At 40.6% G+C, this 22,451-nt stretch overlaps 1 protein-coding gene across 3 annotated transcripts in view; it reads left to right on the forward strand.

Annotated features, from left to right (window-relative positions):
- The window catches only part of edil3a (EGF-like repeats and discoidin I-like domains 3a), a 365,883-nt gene that overhangs the window by 39,061 nt on the left and 304,371 nt on the right, over positions 1 to 22,451 (forward strand). Inside the window, exon 2 of one of the 3 annotated variants that reach the window (XM_061906308.1) lies at positions 20,923 to 20,949. The exons of 1 other annotated variant lie outside the window; for it this stretch is intronic. In XM_061906308.1, coding sequence (XP_061762292.1) covers positions 20,923 to 20,949 — 27 coding nt within the window. Of the gene's footprint in view, positions 1 to 20,919; positions 20,950 to 22,451 lie in introns of all 3 variants that reach the window. One more of the 3 variants, XM_061906307.1, reaches the window with a different exon arrangement.

Below are 22,451 nucleotides of genomic sequence, written 5' to 3' on the forward strand. Positions count from 1 at the left end.
ACACATTTTATTTCCAGAGACTCCGTACCTACGGTCAAAACTCTAAAGACCGACTGCACAGTTCCTGTCTTCACCATAAAAGACCTGTTTCATCCTGCCTGTGCTAACAAAATAAGAGTCTCAGAAAGCTAGCGTGCACAAGCTAGCAAGCTACGGAGTTTGATGCCAATGTATTTCTCCCCCGCCCTCAGCGACCGCTTTCTCACTTGCTTGCCCACCCGCACACTCACTGACGTCACTCACCTGCTGCCAGACATTAAAGGGCTACACACATATGCTACTCTCATAACAAAGTGTTTAAAAACGAGTATGCAAGTTGGACAAATGAGATGCCAAATCCAACCACTTTCATGTAGTATTGGACAGAAAGGAGGACTTTTTTTTTTCCTCCATTTGAAAATGCGGACGTTATCTGCACCACTGTCTAATTCCAATCAATGCAAGTCATCAGAATCAAATACACCAACTTATATTCTTGTCTTCATGAAAGAAAGGAATCTATGTGTGTTAAACATGCTTGTATTATCATTAAACACCATTAACTTGTTAACAAAAATGTCTCTTTCATAAATAAATAAATATAAATTATAAATAGGAATGAGGTAGATCTCCTCGACTTGGTCTATTGAAAAGTAGCTCACCTGCAGAAAAAGTGTGAGCGCCCCTGCTCAAGTACCAGTTTTTTTATTTTTTTACTGTAATTCCTTTTACAGTGTATGTGAAAAAAAAATCTAATGTTTAGGCAAATTCATATATTATTAACTGCAATGCTGCCCTCAATGAAAATGAGTTTGACACCCTTGGTCTAAGCCAGTGTTTTTCAACCTTTCGAGCCAAGACACATTTTATTCATTGAAAAAAATCCAGAGACACACCAACAGCACAAAAATGAAACTCAGAAGCCGATATTGACAGTAAAAAGTAATTCTCGCAATTGTTGGATATTAATTTAACCTATAACCAACCATGCATCACTATAGTTCTTGTCTCAAAGTACTGTCACGACCTGTCAAATCAGGCCGTGAATTATTTTGAGTTTTTTGGTGTTTTCCTGTGTCGTGTTTTAATTCTTGTCTTACGCTCCTATTTTGGTGGCTTTTCCTGTTTCGTTGGTACTTTCCTGTCGCGGTTTCATATCTTCCTTGAGTGCTATTCCCCGAATCTGCTTTGTTTTCGCAATCAAGATTATTTAAGTTGTGCGGGCGCTATCCTTCTTTGTGTCGACATTGTTGATTGTCATGTCATGTACGGATGTACTTTATGGATGCCGTCTGCTCCACACGCTGTAAGTCTTTGCTGTCTATCCAGCATTCTTTTTCTGTTCACTTTCCAGCCAGTTTAGTTATTTTTGCATAGCCATCCCTAAGCTTCAATACCTTTTCTTAGCGGCACTCGCCTTTTGTTTATTTTAGGTGTATGTGTTGGATACATTTTTACCTACACGCTGCCTCCCGCATATTGTGATCACGACAAATCCTGTTCCTGACATCTACAAAGCAATTATCTACACACTGCCACCTACTGATATGGAAGAGTATTACATGGCTAGTCTGCCGAGGTCTCGGCAGCACAGACACTCAATAACGGAACATTTGCGGATTATAATTACTGTTTTGCAAACAATATTTTTGACCCAATTAGGTGAAATTACATAATCTTCCACAGCACACCAGACTGTATCTCACGGCACACTAGTGTGCCGCTGCACAGTGGTTGAAAAACACTGGTCCAAGCAATAGCTTTAACATGGACTGCTTATATCATGCATTAATCTGCATTGTAGAAAAGGTTTTTACAGTTCTTTTAGGTCATGGGTAAACTAGAGCCTTTATAAAAAAACTACTTGTATATTCTTCTCTGCTCACAAAGAATTGAAATCGGGATGGAGAAGCTATTCACATGCAACATGGTGTCTATAAAGCTGTACTCCCTTCTCTCGGATTGAACACCAACAATGCCTTTCTAATTATTGCTGTTTTTGTGTGCGTGTGAGTCATTCCACTGTCAGCCACCCACTCCAAACTGAGATTTAATGTTAATAAGCACGGCTATGATGGAGCAAACACCTCTAAGGGTGACATTATGTGGGAGATAGATGTGCGCTGAGCATCTGCTGGGGGTTGAGTAGTGTTTGTTTGTGTGTGCGATGGTCATAGACACTAAAAGTGATATTTGGAGCTGCGATATGGCACATTCACACATAGTGCCATATGTGTGTGACAACTTAACTAAATCCCCATTAGAGGCAGACTCGTTTAAACAGAATGTGATTGTCCATCCATCCATCCATCCATCCATCTTTTTCCGCTTATCCGAGGTCGGGTTGTGGGGGCAGCTGCCTAAGCAGGGAAGCCCAGACTTCCCTCTCCCCAGCCACTTCGTCCAGCTCTTCCCGGGGGATCCCGAGGTGTTCCCGGGCCAGCCGGGAGAGATAGTCTTCCCAACATGTCCTGGGTCTTCCCCTTGACCTCCTACCGGTGCCCGAAACACCTCCCTAGGGAGGCGTTGGGGTGGCATCCTGACCAGATGCCCGAACCACCTCATCTGGCTCCTCTCAATGTGGAGGAACAGCGGCTTTACTTTGAGTTCCTCCCGGTTGGCAGAGCTTCTCACCCTATCTCTAAGGGAGAGCCCCGCCACCCGGCGGAGGAAACTCATTTCGGCCGCTTGTACCCGTGATCTTGTCCTTTCGGTCATGACCCAAAGCTCATGACTATAGGTGAGGATGGGAACGTAGATCGACCGGTAAATTGAGAGCTTTGCCTTCCGGCTCAGCTCCTTCTTCACCACAACGGATCAATACAGTGTCCGCATTACTGAAGACGCCGCACCGATCCCCCTGTCGATCTCACGATCCACTCTTCCCCCACTCGTGAACAAGACTCCAAGGTACTTGAACCCCTCCACTTTTGGCAAGATCTCCTCCCCAACCCGGAGATGGCACTCCACCCTTTTCCGGGTGAGAACCATGGACTCAGACTTAGAGGTGCTGATTCTCATCCCAGTCCCTTCACACTCTGCTGCGAACCGATCCATTGAGAGCTGAAGATCTTGGCCAGATGAAGCCATCAGGACCACATCATCTGCAAATTACAGCGATGTAATCCTGCAGCCACCAAACCAGATACCCTCAACGCCCTGATCGCACCTAGAAATTCTGTCCATAAAAGTTATGAACAAAATCGGTGACAAAGGGCAGCCTTGGCGAAGTCCAACCCTCACTGGAAACGGGTCCGACTTACTGCCGGCAATGCGGACCAAGCTCTGACACTGATCATACAGGGAGCGGACCGCCACAATAAAACAGTCCGTTACCCCATACTCTCTGAGCACTCCCCGCAGGACTTCTCGGGGTACACAGTTGAATGCCTTCTCCAAGTCCACAAAGCAATTGTAGACTGGTTGGGCAAACTCCCATGTACCCTCAAGGACCCTGCTGAGAGTATAGAGCTGGTCCACAGTTCCTTGACCAGGACGAAAACCTCACTGTTCCTCTTCAATCCGAGGTTCGACTATCCGGCGTAGCCTCCTCTCCAGTACACCTGAATAGATCTTACCGGGAAAGCTGAGTAGTGTGATCCCACGATAGTTGGAACACACCCTCCGGTTCCCCTTCCTAAAGAGAGGAACCAACACCCCGGTCTGCCAATCCAAAGGCACCGCCCCCGATGTCCACACGATGTTGCAGGGTCTTGTCAACCAAGACAGCCCCACAGCATCCAGAGACTTAAGGAACTCCGGGCGGGTCTCATTCAACACCGGGGCCTTGCCACCGAGGAGCTTTTTATCTACCTCGGCAACCTCAGCCCCAGAGGAGAGCCCACCACAGATTCCCCAGGCACTGTTTCCTCATAAGAAGACGTGTTGGTAGGATTGAGGAGGTATTTGAAGTATTCCTTCCACCGATCCACAACATCCGCTGTCGAAGTCAGCAGAACACCATCCGCACCATACACGGTGTTGACAGTGCACTGCTTCACTTTCTTGAGGCGGCGGATGGTGGTCCAGAATCACTTCGAAGCTGTCCGGAAGTCGTTTTCCATGGCTTCCCCGAACTCCTCCCATGTGATCTTACAATCACAATACAATAGTAAATAAATAAAAAATGGGTTGTACTCGTATAGCGATTTTCTACCTTCAAGGTACTCAGAGCGCTTTGACACTACTTCCACATTTACCCATTCACACACACATTCACACACTGATGGAGGGAGCTGCCATGCAAGGCGCTAGCCAGCACCCATCAGGAGCAAGGGTGAAGTGTTTTGCTCAGGACACAACGGGAGTGAACCTCTTTTTCTTGTCGAAAAGACTGTGTCAATTGTGTCGAGAGTCCAGCTGATCTTATTCATGTTTAATATTTAGATTAGAGGACAGCGCAAAGAAAGAGGCTTTAGAAAAGTTCAGTCAAAGACAAGACGCAGAGAGCAAGCAGGGAAGTAGGGTGCGGAGAGAATTGCGACCGCCCTCACCAGAGGCAAGACAGAAAAACGATGGGTGTCAAACTTTCTCCATCCTTTTTTCTACCGCTTGTCTCTCTGTCTCATACTCTTAATATTTTATGTTTCATCCCTTATAGTTAATAACGGTTAAAATGTGCTGTTGTTCAGACTTAATTGTTGGCTATAGCTTGCTTCAATACTTCATTCTTTTTGTTGACAGTTTTCCTTTTTATGCTGTCCATCATATCTGCACTCTTTAATTCATCTTTGCACGGCTAGGGCTGTATATTCAGTACTGGTACTTTTTGGTACCGACCCCTAACTCGGTCCAGGAGGCTTATTAAGATTCTGGACAAATGATACAGCTATCTGTATTTTTTTGTTTCTGGCTGACCTTCAAAATTAGGACACACAGTCACATTCACTTCAGGTGCTGCTGTTATGCATAAAGAAGGCACGGTTAATATCTGATAATCAGCTTGGAGTAATCACAAATAAGGAAGCAACACCATACAAAAGTAGTTGAAGTTAGCATGCTTTATGCACAACCTCTGCTGTTGTGTTTCATCATCTGTACTCTAAAGGCCAGTATTAATCCACTTAAAAAAGAAAAAAGTGAAGTAATATAATACCGGTAATCAATAAAGTTGAGCAGAACATCATGCACACCCACATTCCAATTGATTGTATTCATTGACATTATATATTTGACATACAGTATCATGCAAATGTTCTGTGTTCTGCACCTGAATGCCATATACATATTTTTTCCCAGCTGAATGTAATTGTAATGAAAAGAAACAGGGATGGATCTGTGTGGTCTTTACAAGATTCTGACATAACTGCATTGCACCTTTGCCATGCAAACATAGTTGACTTGTTTAAGACTTAAAGGCCTACTGAAATGATATTTTCTTATTTAAACGGGGATAGCAGGTCCATTCTATGTGTCATACTTGATCATTTCGCGATATTGTCATATTTTTGCTGAAAGGATTTAGTAGAGAACATCCATGATAAAGTTTGCAACTTTCGGTCTTAAGAGAAATGCCCTGCCTCTCCCGAAAATCGCAGACGATGACGTCACCCATGTGATGGCTCCTCACATATTCACATTGTTTTTAATGGGAGCCTCCAACAAAAAGTGCTATTCGGACCAAGAAAAAGACAATTTCCCCATTAATTTGAGCGAGGATGAAAGATTCGTGTTTGAGGATATTGATAGCGACGGACTAGAAAAAACAAAGTAAAAAAAAAAAAAACTTGATTGCATTGGGACGGATTCCGATGTTTTTAGACACATTTACTAGGTTAATTCTGGGAAATCCCTTATCTTTCTATTGTGTTGCTAGTGTTTTAGTGAGTTAAATATTACCTAATAGTCGAAAGGGTGTCTCCACGGGTGTCTTGACGCGCAGTGTCTCAGGGGAGTCGACGGCAGCTATGGACGGCACAAGCTAAGCTTTTCTCCGGCAAGGACTGACTTTTTAACCACAATTTCCTCACCGAAACCTGCTGGTTGACATTTGGTAGGGATCCATGTTGGCTTGACCGCGCTCTGATCCATAGGAAAGTTTCACCTCCAGGAATTTTAAACAATGAATCACCGTGTGTTTGTGTGGCCAAAGGCTAAAGCTTCCCAACTCCATCTTTCTACTGTGACTTTTCCAATATTAATTAAACAAATTGCAAAAGATTCAGCAACACAGATGTCCAAAATACTGTATAATTATGCCGTTTTCCGCTCATACTTCCTAAAAACCCGTGACGTCTTGCGTACACGTCATCATTACAAGATGTTTCAAAGACGAAACTCCCGGGAAATTTAAAATTGCAATTTAGTAAACTAAAAAGGCCGTATTGGCATGTGTTGCAATGTTAATATTTCATCATTGATATATAAACTATCAGACTGCGTGGTGGGTAGTAGTGGGTTTCAGTAGGCCTTTAACAAAGCAGGTGTTGTTAAGAAGACTTCCCGGCTGTGAGAGGTTACATGATGTTGATAGTGTGCAACTTCTTGTGCTAATAAAAATGGTCATAAAAATGCATATTTTTACATCTGTATTTACATAAATTACATACTGTATAGTACTGATACTACTGGTATAGATAAACTCCTAACGATATATTGTTCATCAGGCGTGCCCACTTTTTCTGCAGGCGAGCTACTTTTCAATTGACCAAGTCGAGGGGATCTACCTCATTCATATATATAATTTATATTTATTTATTCATGAACTATACATTTTTGTTAACAAGTCAAACATGTTTAATTATAATACAAGCATATTTAAAAGATAGATTATTTTCTTTCATGAAGACAAAAATGTAAGTTGGTGTATTACCTGATTCGGATGACTTACATTGATTGGAATCAGACAATGGTGATGATAACGTCCACATTTTCAAATAGAAAAGAAACAAAGTCCTTTTTTCAGTCCAATACCACATGAACATGGTTGTTTTTTGGCATCCTATTTGTCCAGCTTCCATACTCCTTTCTATACATATTACAAGAAATACATTGGCGGCAAACGCCGTAGCTTGCTAGCTCGTGCGAGCCAGTTTTCTGAGACTCTTATTTTGTCAGCGTAGGCGGGATGAAGCAGGGCTTGTATTGTGAGGACAGGAACTGTGCAGTCGGTCTTTAGAGTTTTGACGAGTCTGTTGAAATAAAAGTGTTGCTCGCCTTCCTGTCGGTCATTTTTTCTTAATAATGATCTGGCAGCAACCAGCGTCATCTCACAAGACCCTCGGGTGCCATTAATGTCAATCAAGTGATGAAAGTGACGTCTTGGTGAAGATTGATGATCACTAATTTTAAGCTCTTATTTTTTAATGCCTGGCTGGCGATCGACTGATACACCCTTCGCGATCGACGGGTAGCTCGCGATCGACGTAATGGGCACCCCTGCTGTACATAGACAGTAATTGAACATTTCCTGAGCGTGGTGAATGGAGCTATAAAGACTTGACCTACTCAGTGGCCTAGTGGTTAGAGCAGGGGTGGGCAAACTTTTTGCCAGGAGGGCCATATTGGGTGCCAAGATTTGACAGGGGGGCCGGGCCAGGAACAGATGGATGGAGTTTTGTGTGAAATAATATAAATGACATGTAAAATCCATTACGTGAGAGGATTTGGCCTACAAACATGTCATATTATGAATAGTCAGCAAGGCTCATTGTACAGATTTATTTTTTCAAATGCATTAATTTCATTTTAAGACTAAACACAGTAGAGAAATTCACATTATACATTTGATTTACTTGAATTATTTACTTTTGATTATCACAGAATAGCAGCAGAGAAACTCACAGTTTCAGTGGGAACAGTGTTGTTGATCTCCCTTTTTGGCCAATGCATCAAAGTCTGGAGTGAGTTTGGTTGTGGCAATTCTCAGGATAGCTTTGAGATGTGGGTCAGTTAACCTGGATCTGTGAAGGGATTTGTTGATGTCTATGATGCTGAATGTCTGCTCACAGATGTAGGTCGAGCCAAACAAAGTTAGAGTCTTCTGGAGTTTCTTGGCATATCAGACACACAGCCTTTGATCAGACTTCAGTAAAAAAATATTTCGTTGTCCACTCTGCATTAAATACTCGGCACTTACTGTCCACTTTTCTTTGCTTTGATAAGCTATTTATTTTACATAGGGGCTCTCACAGGACAAAGCTAAAGAGAAGAAGGGAGTAATATCCAACAGGCCAAAAATGTCAATGAGCGCTATGTATTGGGGAAACGCGGTATTACAGGGATATGGTGAAACGAACAAGGTTTACCGACGATAATAATATTAAATCTAATTTAATAATAGAATTTAATGGGTGGCTCCTCCGTAATGATAGTCAAGCGCTGAAAACGCATACGGGAGGCAGAAACCTTAAAATTGATAAGAGTTTCTTGTAAAAAAAAAATTAAAAAAAATAATGTTTTATTTTTTTATTTTCTTTAATAATTTGGACAAGTTCCGCGGACCGGATTAAAACGTACAACGGGCCGCATACTGCCCGCAGGCCGTAGTTTGCCCATGTCGGGTTACAATGTCCGCCCTGAGATCGGTAGGTTGTGAATTCAAACCCCGGCCGAGTCATACCAAAGACTATAAAAAATGGGACCCATTACCTCCCTGCTTGGCACTCAGCATTAAGGGTTGGAATTGGGGATTAAATCACCATAAATGATTCCCGGGCGCGGCACCGCTCCTGCCCACTGCTCCCCTCACCTCCCAGGGGGTGATCAAGGGGATGGGTCGAATGCAGAGGACAAATTTCACTACACCTAGTGTGCGTGTGACAATCATTTGTACTTTAACTTTAACTTGATTGTTTGCATTTAAGCATGATGCCTCAGCAGCGATCCTTGCGTCTCAGCCTCTGGCGACGTTTGGAGTGATATTTGTTTTATACGCCGCCATATCTGACAATACCCAAATACGACCAAGCTGTTTGTTTAGCACTATTTTGTTGTTTAAAACAAATATACCAGACATGCAAATAACAATGCATGTGAATTCCTTCCACGTTTGACTAGCTAAAACAAAATGAGTGCAAAAAGTTTCACTTTTTAAGATTCAGAACAAGGGAGACGTCTTGACGGACACAAACAGGATTTGTCAGCCCCAGTGAGTGCTGTCAGGGCTGCCGGCATTAGTAGTGAGAGCCGACTGTCACTCTTCATGCCGCACCGCTAAGTGAGGCTACAATCCATTAGCCACATTGTTTTTGACTTTGCCGTGCGGGGACTGGCCAAGACAGTGGAAGTGATGAGCAGTAGGGAGTCCGTGTGTGGAGTGGCGATCGATAAGCCTACATTCCAGCAATCAGTGAATGTCAAAATGAAAATCACTCCAGTGGAACCTTCAACCACTGCTACTGCTCACTGCTCCCCTCACCTCCCAGGGGGTGAAGGTGATGGGTCATGTGTGACAATCATTGGTACTTTAACTTAACTTTAACTTTGAATGCCCCAACCAATCATTTCCGAGAAAAATGCCTCTACAGTTTACAGTAGCCCCTTCAAAACTTCACGAATGAAGATGTTTTTTTTAAGCAAATTTTCCATATTGTTGGCCTAAATCAGGCGTATCAAACATACAGCCCGCGGGCCGAATCAGGCCCACAAACAGGTTTTATCTGGCCCACGACATGATTTTGCTAAGTTTAAAAATGAGCTGAAATTGTTGAATGAAATAAACTGCTGTTCTAAATATGTCCACTGGATGTTGAAATAGAAATTCTTTGTAACCCCCGCCACGGAGGTTTTCAGAGGGGGCGGAGCTATGTGGCGTGTTACGATAGAGGCAAAACTTACGTGTCTCAAGTATTGGTGGTGACAAATCCCAAAATGCTGAGATGGCAGGCTTGATACAGGAAGACATGAATTTTAATGTCCCAAAAAATGCAGAAAAAACACAAACCAGGACCATGAAACAGGATAGCAGGAAAACAGGAAACAGCGAACAGGAACCAGCAAACAGGAAACATGAAAACTGGAGACAGCAACCAGCAAACAATCCACAGCATCCATCCATCCTTTTTCTACCGCTTGTCCTTTTCGGGGTCGCGGGGGTCGCTGGAGCCTATCTCAGCTGCATTTGGGCGGAAGGCAGCGTACACCCTGGACAAGTTGCCACCTCAGAATACAGGTAGTGATGCTCCAGCACTGACTGTAGGGAGAGGCAGGTATAAATAGTGGCCTGATTGGCAATTGCCACCAGGTCTGCCAGACTGCCAATCAGGGACAGGTGAGGGAAAACCGCGCTTAGGGAGACAAGCAGGAAACTGAACCAAAATAAGAGCGCCGACAGGAAATAAAACACAAACAGAGGGAAAACTTAACCATAACCAAACTGTCAGTGACAAGCCTGACAACGTGTCTGGACATTACGTACTTACCCTGCTTATTATTAATAGTATACAACATGTGGATTTGTATGTTCATGTCAAAGATGTTGGTAATGTAACCTTTGACAATTCTACACAAATAAATGCTTTTGATATTATTTACATGGGCGCACATAAATATGTTGAAATAATATGTATCAATTTCTATCTTCATGTGTGAAATTAGTCCAAATTCACAAGTTTTGTTGTAGGTCAGTGGTCACCAACCTTTTTGAAACCAAGAGCTTCTTCTTGGGTACTGATTAATGCGAAGGGCTACCAGTTTGATACACACTTAAATAAATTGCCAGAAATAGCCAATTTGCTCAATTTACCTTTAATAAATATCTCTATATATATGTATAAAAAAATGGGTATTTCTGTCTGTCATTCATCGTACTTTTTTTTTTCCTTTTACAGTAGGTTTTTGTAGAGAATAAATGATAACAAAAACACTTAATTGAACGGTTTAAAAGAGGACAAAACAGGAAAAAAAAGAAAATTAAATTTTGAAACATAGTTTGTCTTCAATTTCGACTCTTTAAAATTCAAAATTCAACCGAAAAAAAGAAGAGAAAAACTAGCTAATTCAAATCTTTTTGAAAAAATTAAAAAAAGAATTTATGGAACATCATTAGTATTTTTTCGAGATTAAGATTAATTTTAGAATTTTGATGACATGTTTTAAATAAGTTAAAATCCAATCTGCAGTTTGTTATAATATATATATAAAAATGGACCAAGCTATATTTCTAACAAAGACAAATCATTATTTTCCAGAACAAAAATTTTAAAAGAAATTCTACAGATTTTCTAGATTTGCCAGAATATTTATTTTGAATTTTAATCATAATAAGTTTCAAGAAATATTTCACAAATATTCTTCGTTGAAAAACATAAGCTAACATGAAGAATTAGATTAAAATGTATTTATTATTCTTTACTATAAAAAAAAAATAATAAAAAAAATTTGAACATCGATTTAAATTATCAGGAAAGAGGAAGGAATTTAAAAGGTAAAAAAGTATATGTGTTTAAAAATCCTAAAATTATTTTTAAGGCTTTATTTTTTCCTCTAAAATTGTCTTTCTGAAAGTTATAAGAAGCAAAGTAAAAAAAATTAATCAATTTATTTAAACAAGTGAAGACCAAGTGTTTAAAATATTTTCTTGGATTTTCAAATTCTATTTGAGTTTTTTCTCTTTTAGAATTAAAAATGTCGAGCAAAGCTAGACCAGCTTGCTAGTAAATAAATATATTTTTTTAAAATAAAGCAGCTCACTGGTAAGTGCTGCTATTTGAGCTATTTTTAGAACCAGCCAGCGGGCTACTCATCTGGTCCTTACGGGCGACCTGGTGCCCGCGGAGACCGCGTTGGTGACCCCTGTTGTAGATGATGTTACACATGTACAGAAGAAACTAAATGATGTTATTACATCAGTTAAGGAAAAATAATAAAATGACATCAGTAACATCCTGTAATATGTTATTCATATTATTATTCATTTAATTTTCTGATAGATTAAAATGTAACACCAATGGGAGCATTTTAAAAATCTGGCAGACTCAATTCCACCTATTTGACTGATGAACATAACATTGTTTATTCAGAAAGTTTTAATAACTCCAATTTAAGATTGAATATGATAAAGCTCAACATGTAAGTGCAAGAAAACCCCCCAAAAAATTGTTATGATTTATACATTTTCAGATTGTGCTTGGTCAATTTTTAAACATAGAGAACAATTTGAAGTTGTCTTTATTTTTAAGTTATCATGCCATTAATTTACCAGTCGAGGCCACTTGGGAAGCTATTTTCCTCCATGTGCCCCCTGAGCTAAAATTAGTTTGACCCTCCTGGCCTTAAGTACTAAATTAGGTCTTACCCATATTTCATGTGATTTACAGTTCAGTAGTTATTTTCTATTATGCGGTGGCAATGGATAATGCAATTTACAAAGTGGGACTTCCGTTTCCGTGTTAAGGGTGACAATGCTAACAACACAGCAGTTGATATCGGCACGTCTTCACCGTGACATTCAAGTTGACCAACCTTCGGAATGACAACTCTTATCATCTTCGACATCATCAGCTCCACATGACATTGGTGAGACTTTGGCGCGCAACGTTGACTAAGCGTGTGTTATTTCATGTTTAGAAGGCTCTGATTATGTTAAGAAAAATATTTAGAAGTTTGTTAACGGTTTCTTTCATGCTCTAACTATGAACATATTTGATAAATAATGCTATTATGTCGTGGACATTTTTTAACCAGGGTCAGGTCGGAAACCAAATTGGAACGACTCTACACAGCATCGGGTTGGCTACACGGCTTTGTAGGAGACTGTGTGTGTGTTTTTTAGCACACACACAAATGTTTCCCATCCGCATCATCGAGTACATTAATGACGTTCGAATGTGTCGTGGGTTTCATTTTGCACGTGGGCCCTGCGCACGGGACCCTCTATCTCCACTGAACACCTTGAAGACAGATCAGCACCGTGGTGGACAGACGAGTTGGTCCCATTTAGATTATGGATGTCATTACTGCCTCCTGGCTGTCAGTCAGATTAAACCAATACATCCCAAGATGGAGTCTTATCGTGCCTCATAGTGGACCTCCTTCAGGAAAGCAAATATTTAAAAAGTAATCTTCTTCGTTTGCTTCAATTATTTTTTGGCTCAAGGTATGTCCATGTAGTTTCGTGTTTGTTTTAAGCATCTAAACAAATGTGTTTTAATTGATCATGTGTCAGTGTATACCGTGAGGATTGAATACTGCAAATCACAACATGGAGGGATAGTAAAGAACCAAAATAGAACAAGTTGTAAAAAGTGAACAGCGAGTTATATACTCTCTATGGTTGCCAGAAGTATCGACACTTTCACACCAAATCGATACTAACATGGAACAATTACTTTGATTTTTCAATATCGTTTGTAATGGAGAGAGCGACGTAAGCGACAGAGTGGAACGAGTCCGGCAGCCATACAATTATTCGCTAATCAAAGGCAAGCGGTCGTGAATGCCGAAGTATTTGCCTGAGATAAGAGATCCGCCACCACAAGCCCGGGGAGTGTGCTTTATGTGTGCAACATAGACAACGGGAGCAAAAAGCTATCGTGTCATGAAACAAAACCTGAAATGTTGATACTAATAACTAGGGGTGCAACGGTACACAGAAATTTCGGTTCGGTACGTACCTCGGTTTAGAGGTCACGGTTCGGTTCATTTTCGGTACAGTAAGAAAACAATAAAATATACATTTTTTGGTTATTTATTTACCAAATTTGTAAACAATGGCTTTATCCTTTTAACATTGGGAACACTATAATAATTATACCCACGTTAATCCACATTAACAAAACCTTTCTTCTACATATAAAAAGTGCAACATTAAACAGATTCAAGTCAACTCATCATGCTTAATTTATTACAGCATTTGAGAAGCCTATAGTTGACTTTTATTATACACACGCACACACACACACACGCACGCACACACACGCAGCAAAATGAGCTAACCTATCGCTAAAAGCTAATTAGCCTTCACCTCAACCCAGAACTATGAGAGAGCTGAGCTGCAGTTTAAGTTTCTAGAAGGTCAATGGGCTCATAGTAATGTTTGTAATAGTTGTGACTGGGAAGTGTTTTTTATAATTTGGGGAGTGTACGATGTCAGCACCTGCTAAACACATATCTGCTCATTTCGGCCAGAGCACTGACTCCATGCTTTCTGAATACGCACTGCTGATTGGCTGTTACATCGCTCTGAATACGCCCTGCTGATTGGCTGTTACATCGCTCTGAATACGCACTGCTGATTGGCTGTTACATCGCTCTGAATACGCCCTGCTGATTGGCTGTTACATCGCTCTGAATACGCACTGCTGATTGGCTTTGAATGTAACCAATTAGCTGGTTGTGTGGGCGGGACAATGCTGTGTGCTCAATGCTCAGACAGAGGCAACTGCAGAGCAGCTTGTTAAGACTTTAGATTACAAACTCGTTCGATACACCCTCGTACCAAACCGAAACCCCCGTACCGAAACGGTTCAATACAAGTACACGTACCGTTACACCCCTACTAATAACAAATAAAAGCACACACATTTGTCCTTAAATATATTTTATTAGCCTTTTTATTAGCTTATTTAATTACAAAATTAAATGAAGGTGGTATAAAATATTAACAATATTGTTGGTTTTATTTACTTGACAGCTCCAGGCCAGTGCTGTTCTTTTTTTCATGCAAAATCATTCATGAGCATATTTATAACCACAGTATTGTTTGTTTTAACATACTGGGAGGCTATAGGCCAATTTTCTTGTTTAGATGTATAGTTATTGCTATTTAATTTCTGCGCAAAAAGATGTTGAAACAAACTGATCTTAAATGCTTGACAGTTTGAAACAGTTTGATAAAAGTAGTGAGTTTCCAAGTACGTGGATCCAGTTGTTTATTTTTAATGTAGTAAAAAATATTAATAAGAAAACATTGTAATGTACAGTTCTCCCTATCGACTACTGAAATTGTGGCAACCCTAATAGGCTCTGCAGTTAAAGTGAACATATGCAAAAACAACTTTTCTTTCCTATTGGTACTTGCTTTTTTTGTAATTGGGATCTGCATAAGTCCTGAAAAATTGAAATCTAACCATAGAGGCTTGGTGGATTTATGAAACAATCCTGCTTATCTACATACTTCCTCCTAACACTCTGTTAGGAATGTGCCCCAATAGTGACATCAGTGGCTATCTCCATATATGGTAGAGTTTCAACCAAAGAGTTTTGCGCGAGTTTGCCTGTGTCGTCAATAAGTTCCGAGCAGACTGGCTTGTACACGCACATGCACCCAATGCTGTTGTCATTTGTAATACAACGTTGCGTATAGTTGTAACCTATAACTCGACTTGGACGCGCTAAAAACTACACCGTGGCTGGTGGGGAGAAGATGCAGTCGAAGTGGAGCCACGTAAATAAGACCAAACACAAAACTTTGCATCCTGAAGAGATCACCAGAATGTGTCTTGAAGATGGTCTGTAAAACATTATCCATGGACAATTTACATCAGAGAACCACCATTACATGTTATGTAGACCAGTGTTTTTCAACCTTTTTTGAGTCAAGGCACATTTTATTCGTTGAAAAAAATCCGGAGGCCCACCATCACCAGAAATCATTAAAAAACTAAACTCAGTTGACAGTAAAACATCATTGTTGGGTATAATGAATCAGTTACAGTAAAAGTAAAAGACAGTTGAGAGTAAAAAATCAATTGTTGGATATAACTTCCGAAAGGGACAAGCGGTATAAAATGGATTTATGGATGGACTTTAAACCATAACCAACCATGCATCACTATAGCTCTTGTCTCAAAGTAGGTGTACTGTCATGACCTGTCACATAACGCCCTGACTTATTTTGAGTTTTCTTGTGTGTGGTGTTTTAGTTTTTGTCTTGCACTCCTATTTTGGTGGCTTTTTCTCTTTTTTTTGGTATTGTCCTGTAGCAGTTTCATGTCTTACTTTGAGCGATATTTCCACATCTACTTTGTTTTCGCGATCAAGAATATTTCAGTTGTTTTTATCGTTCTTTATGGGGACATTGTTGATTGTTATGTCATGTTCGGATGTACATTGTGGACGCTGTCTTTGCTCCACAGTAAGTCTTTGCTGTCATCCAGCATTCTGTTTTTGTTTACTTTGTAGCCAGTTCAGTTTTAATTTAGTTCTGCATAGCCTTCCCCGGGCTTCAATGCATTTTCTTGGGGGCACTCACCTTTCGTAAATTTTTGGTTTAAGCATTACATACATTTTTACCTGCACGCTGACTCTCAGTGTTTCCAACATCTACAAAGCAATTAGTTACCGGCTGCAAGCCTGCCACCTACTGATATGGAAGAGTATTACACGGTTACGTTGCCGAGCTGTATACAGCACCGACACTCAACAACAACACATCATTTTAAGACTATAATTACTGGTTTGCAAAAAATGTTTTTAACCCAAATACAGTAGGTGAAATTAGATTATCTCCCATGGCACACCAGACTGTACTTCACGGGCACATAGTGAGCACAGTGGTTGAAAAACACTAATGTAGCCCACAAGAGAGTGTTTTAAATGCGAACAAAACAAAAATAAATGATAATATGACCTCTTTAAAGTGTCTTTTTGGAGCCACACCATTTTTTAAGGATAAAGAGGACAGGGATTCTTTGACCATTTACAAATTGGTTAACATTGTATATCATAAATCCATTTGAAACTGTAAGATATTATGTACAACCTCTAACTGTTACTTTCTGACACATAATACACCTATTTATCTATGATGCCAAAACCCACAGGAATTATTCAAACCAATGTGCTCATCTCAGAAGAATCTCCATTTCAAGCCAAATATTATGGTGGGCCACTGTATGAAGCTCTGTATTTTATGCATGCTTATTATTCACACTTGGATAAAAAAAAAAGGATAAAGCCAACATTCGTTTAAATGTTATCACGGTTTCTATTCATGTGTGGGTGTGAATAAATCATCTGCACCCTGAGGCGTGTTTGTATTTGTTTCGTCTTTGCGAGCAAGTCGATGCTGTGTGCGTCCCATTGACCCCTATGGAACCAGAAGCGAGAGAATGGCAGAGAGAAAACAGCACTAAGTGAAGCGTGGAATGTTCTCGGGAAAAATACAAAGAGGAACAACTGCTGCCAAAAAGATGAAAATTTGAGAAAGTGCTCCGCTTTTGGCTCCTTCTGACTTTCAATTCAAACGTTCTTTTACATTCTAAAAGCGTCGGTAAAGACTGCAGCTCACACCGTAATTGTGTCTCAGACCTAGTGGCGTCTGCATGACTCATTTCCCCCACAAGCTTTTTTACTGCCATGACAAAGGTTGTGGAATACAACATTGTCGCTAGTATTTTCACATTAACAGTTGTACTTGTACACATATCTTAATAAAGTATTGATAAACTAACCGTCTAGACTGTATTGCCAATACACAGATTTATAAAGCGCCATTCTTTTTGGAACCAGTAGGCTGATATTTGGTCTTTCAAGAGTGGTACAGAAATGGGTAATTTTTTACGTTTAAATCGTCATAGTACCAATTCTTGGTACCTGGCAATAGATACCAGTACTCAACGATACCAACAATTTTGTGTGTGTTCATGCGTTAATAAATATGTATATATTTTTTTAACAAAACTATTTTTTTGTAACATGTAACAGTGCTCTGATAACAACTGCGCTGTCCAGTTGTTATATTATTTTCTTAGACTTCTAAGTTTAATTTGCAAGTATTATATAGTCATACTTGCCAACCCTCCCGGATTTTCCGGGAGACTCCCGAAATTCAGCGCCTCTCCCGAAAACCTCCCGGAACAAATTTTCTCCCGAAATTCAGGCGGAGCTGGAGGCCACGCCACCTCCAGGTCAATGCGGACCCAAGTGACGGCAGCCTGTTTTCACGTCCACTTTCCCACAATACAAACAGAGTGCCTGCCCAATTACGTACAACTGTAAAATGATTGAGGGCGAGTTCTTGGTTTCTTATGTGGGTTTATTGTTAGGCAGTCTCATTAACGTCCTCCCAGCGCGGCAACAACACACAAAAACAGCAGTCACCTTTTCGTCTACCGTAAAGCAGTTTGTCTGCCATAAACAGCAATGTTGTGACACTCTTAAACAGGACAATACTGCCATCTACTGTGCATGCATATGTGACATCAACATCTACGGCTTTTAGAGCACAGGTTCTCAACCTTTTTTCAGTGATGTACCCCCTATGAACATTTTTTTTAATCAAGTACCCCCTAATCAGAGCAAAACCTTTTTGGCTGAAAGATAAAGAAGTAAAATACAGCACTATGTCATCAGTTTCTGATTTATTAAATTGTATAACAGTGCAAAATATTGCTCATTTGTAGTGGTCTTTCTTGAACTATTTGGAAAAAAAGATATACAAATAAATAAAAACTTGTTGAAAAATAATCAAGTGATTCAATTATACATAAAGATTTCTACACATACTGCGATGATGATGATGATGGCCAATTGTAGCTGAGATAGGCACCAGCGCCCCCCACAACCCCAAAGGGAATAAGTGCTGGATGGGTGGATAGCTGTAATTATACTCCTCCCCTCTTAACCACGGCCCCAACAACGCCCCGCCCCCAATCACGCCCCTCGCCCAACCCCCGACCACGCCCCCCACCTCCAGAAATCGGAGGTCTCAAGGTTGGCAAGTATGTATATAGTAGACTTGGCATGCAGTTGCAATTCCAAGACACACAGTATGTTCCTCAGCCAGGACGTAGTCTTTGAATTTATTGAGTTTGATGTTCTGTGTTTTTGTTGTTTGTTTTACATAGTATTTAAGCTTAAGCATAGTACTTTTTGCACACCACATGTTTGATTGTAATGTGCATCTTTGTTGTAGTTATGATGACCACATTTTGAAATCGCAATGTAAAATGGCTAATGCTAATCTGGCAATCTGATGGACGAGTCTGGTTTTGGAGGTTGCCAGGAGAACGGTACATTTTGGACTGCATTGTGCCGAGTGTGAAATTTGGTGGAGGAGTAATTATGGTGTGGGGTTGCTTTTCAGGAGTTGGGCTAGGCCCCTTAGTTCCAGTGAAATGAACTTTGAATGCTCCAGGATACCAAAACATTTTGGACAATTCCATGCTCCCAACCGTTTGTGAACAGTTTGGAACGGGCCCCTTCCTCTTCCAACATGACTGTGCACCAGTGCACAAAGCAAGGTCAATAAAGACATGGATGACAGAGTCTGGTGTGGATGAATTTGACTGGCCTGCACAGAGTCCTGACCTGAACCCGATAGAACACCTTTGGGATGATTTAGAACATAGACTAAAAGCCAGGCCTTCTCGACCAACATCAGTGTGTGAACTTACCAATGCGCTTTTGGAAGAATGGTCGAAAATTCATGTACAAATTCGCTACTATATTGGATCCACTTTGGACTTGATTCTCACGGTTACGTTAGATCCACTATAGATTGGACTTTCATAATATCATGTTAGACCCGCTCGACATCCATTGCTTTCGGTCCAAGCCCACATATGCGGTCCTCTCCAAGGTTTCTCATAGTCATCATAGTCTACGTCACACTGGGGTGAGTTTTTCCTTGCACTTATGTGGGCCCAACCGAGGATGTCGTTGTAGTTTGTGCAGACCTTTGAGGCACTTGTGATTTAGGGCTATATAAATAAACATTGATTGATTGATTGATTGATTGATTGATGTAAACAAGCCTTCCCAGAAGAGTTGAAGCTGTAATAGCTGCAAAAGGTGGACCGACATCATATTGAACCCTATGGGTTAGGAATGGGATGGCACTTCAAGTTCATATGTGAGTCAAGGCAGGTGGCCAAATACTTTTGGCAATATAGTGTATGTCGACAGCATATCCAATGTAAATTAGCATCAATCCAGCACATTTTCAAAAGTAGAGCTATACTGTACTTTCAAGGGTCTGAACCGGCGCATAGTCTGCAACCGGACAGGATGTCAAGTGCAACAAAAAAAGTATTAGTATTTGGTACCATTTAATTTTATATGAATCAGTACCAGCTAGTACCAATAGAAATTAGTTGATACATATAAAATAAACAAATGTTGTACTTGTCCCTAATTACAATACTATAAAATACTTTGCACTTAGTTATTGTGGTATGTTTGGAAACACAATTTGAATCTTTCCAAAATGGAATGGGCTATATTTGCAGCTTCTGGGGATGCCAGCATCCATAATAGTCTTCCGACCGTTTGTGTGATTGGTGTGATATTAAGGCTCTCTGTATGTTAATTCCTTATTAGTATTCAATGTTACTCATAGAAACGTGTCTCTGACATTGAATCATGCATTATTTACGCTCACACGGTTATTGGGATTCTGTCCCATTAGCACTATCGTTAATTAATCGACAGGCGTATTTAATTATTTTCCCCGTTTGTATTTGCTGTTATATTGGAAAAAAACACATTGTGAGCATTTATTATGATCTTGCAGATCGCTTGTGTGTATTTTCCCACCACCCCATTAGTGATGGCGATCCTATTTGTCCTCCCGTTCGCCAGACGCCCTTGTTATTTCACATCTGTGTCCAGTTTTTCTGGCCCATTTTCAGGGCAATTTTACAAGCGATGATGGAGATGGAGGACCGTGTTTATGATGGTTGATGAGCCAAAACTTAGCCATTGAGCTGGAGTGGAGCCTGGCAGTCTGTGCTTGAAGCGAGCAAGCTCATGTGCCACAGGGGTTAATCCGACATTGGTCCAGAATGATGAATACATATTTGTCCAAGGCCTGCAGCCAGGACCTCGGGTACTTGCTGAGTGTAAATGGGGGATGGGCAGGTTTGGCTAGATCTTTATCCTGAGAGGAAGCTGGTGTGTCAGTCAGGCTACTTTCTCAAAATCCATGAAAACTGTTACAGTCCGGATGTGAGTACATAATGCAATTACTTTTAGGCACATGCAAGCAGTGTGCACGCTAACATATTGGAGATTATGCTAATTTCCCCTTTTTCCCCCATCCACTTCATGTCTCTACAGCAGCAGATGGTGAGGAACCAACTTCAGCTGGTGAGCGATTTTTAGACTTCATAATGTCGATTTGTGGCCTGTATGCATGCATGGTTGTGTCCCATGCCATACATTGTCTTTCATTCAAATGTTTTTACTCGTGCCCAATGCTTTGCAAGTAAAGAAACAATTTTTTTCAATTAAAATATCAGTTCGCAAGTTCAAAAAACAAGTTTATATATAAAGCTAAAAAAATACTTTTGGCAGTCATTTTCCACCCTTTTGGCATCAAAATACCACCCTCAAAGCACCTGTAATTCACACTCTACAATGACAGGTGGTGCTGCTGAGTCGAATTCAGGCCGTCAGAACTTCTTGCCCCTTCTCTCTCTTCCCATTTGACCACAACGGCATAAAAACGAAACACAAGAATGATTTAAAACGCGGTGTTAATAAAATAAATATGTTGACTTACAAGTTAAGCTTGATTCCCCTCTCTTCTACCCGCCCTTTTATTCCCCACCCTGCTTCGTCTTCTGTTATTTTTGGGTGAACTGCACCATTTAAGGCTCTGACGGCCTTAAATGGACTAAGCAGCACCACCTGTCGTTTTAGAGTGGGAATTACAGCTACTCTGTGTGCAAGTGTGTGGATCGCGTTGGGTGGAATATTACTGCCATCATTTTTAACTGGAAAAAATAATTGAAAAAAAAATCCACTTATTACATTATATATAGACCTGCAGTGTTAAAACGTTGCTGGAGGGTTTTTAAGTTGTTTTAGGAGGCTACAACAGTGACTCCCATTCGCCACATTTTTCAAGTGATTTTTATCATCTTTACAAAAATCTTTAAAAAAAGACATGTATGTTTTTGCGTCTCATAATAATTGTGAATGACAGGCAAAATTCCCCAAAAAGTGCAATTTCCCCTTAAGTCATCCAGCTATAAGAGCTTTAAAATTATAAAATGATATTGCTGAATTGACTATATATTTATTTTTTTAAATTTATGACACACAGTGGGGAACTAGCAACTGGTTTTATTTGAGAAACATGGACTACGGGGTGTCGTTTAACAGACGGTGGCAAAGATAATCTGACTGCAACAGGATTGATGATGGTCTAAATGGTGAAGGGTCGTACAAAAAAGGGTGCAAGTTCATGGGAAGGTACCTGAAGGTGAAGGTCCTTGGTATTACTTGGTAGTATTACTTTCTGGCCAGGAGAGTAAACGGGGGCCGAAATGCGTCTCTAGTTGGCACTGTTGCACATTCTTTCCGACGATTTAAGTAGAGAAGCACGGGCTGTCTTCCATACCTGATGGCACTTTTTAATGTGTTTGCGAGAGGACGACACCGATGCTTCAATCTCCTGTTGGGGAAAAATAGGGGGTTGGTAACCAATGGAGCACTCAAATTGTGATAATCCCGTAGCAGAACTCTTCATGGAGTTATAGGCAAATTCCACCCATGGCAGAAACTTGCTCCATGATGATGGTTGTCGGGCGGAAATGCAGCGTAACATGGTTTCTACACTCTGGTTAGCTCTCTCAGCCTGACCA

The sequence above is a fragment of the Nerophis ophidion genome, linkage group LG07 (genome assembly GCF_033978795.1).
Source record: "Nerophis ophidion isolate RoL-2023_Sa linkage group LG07, RoL_Noph_v1.0, whole genome shotgun sequence".
NCBI lineage: Eukaryota > Metazoa > Chordata > Actinopteri > Syngnathiformes > Syngnathidae > Nerophis > Nerophis ophidion.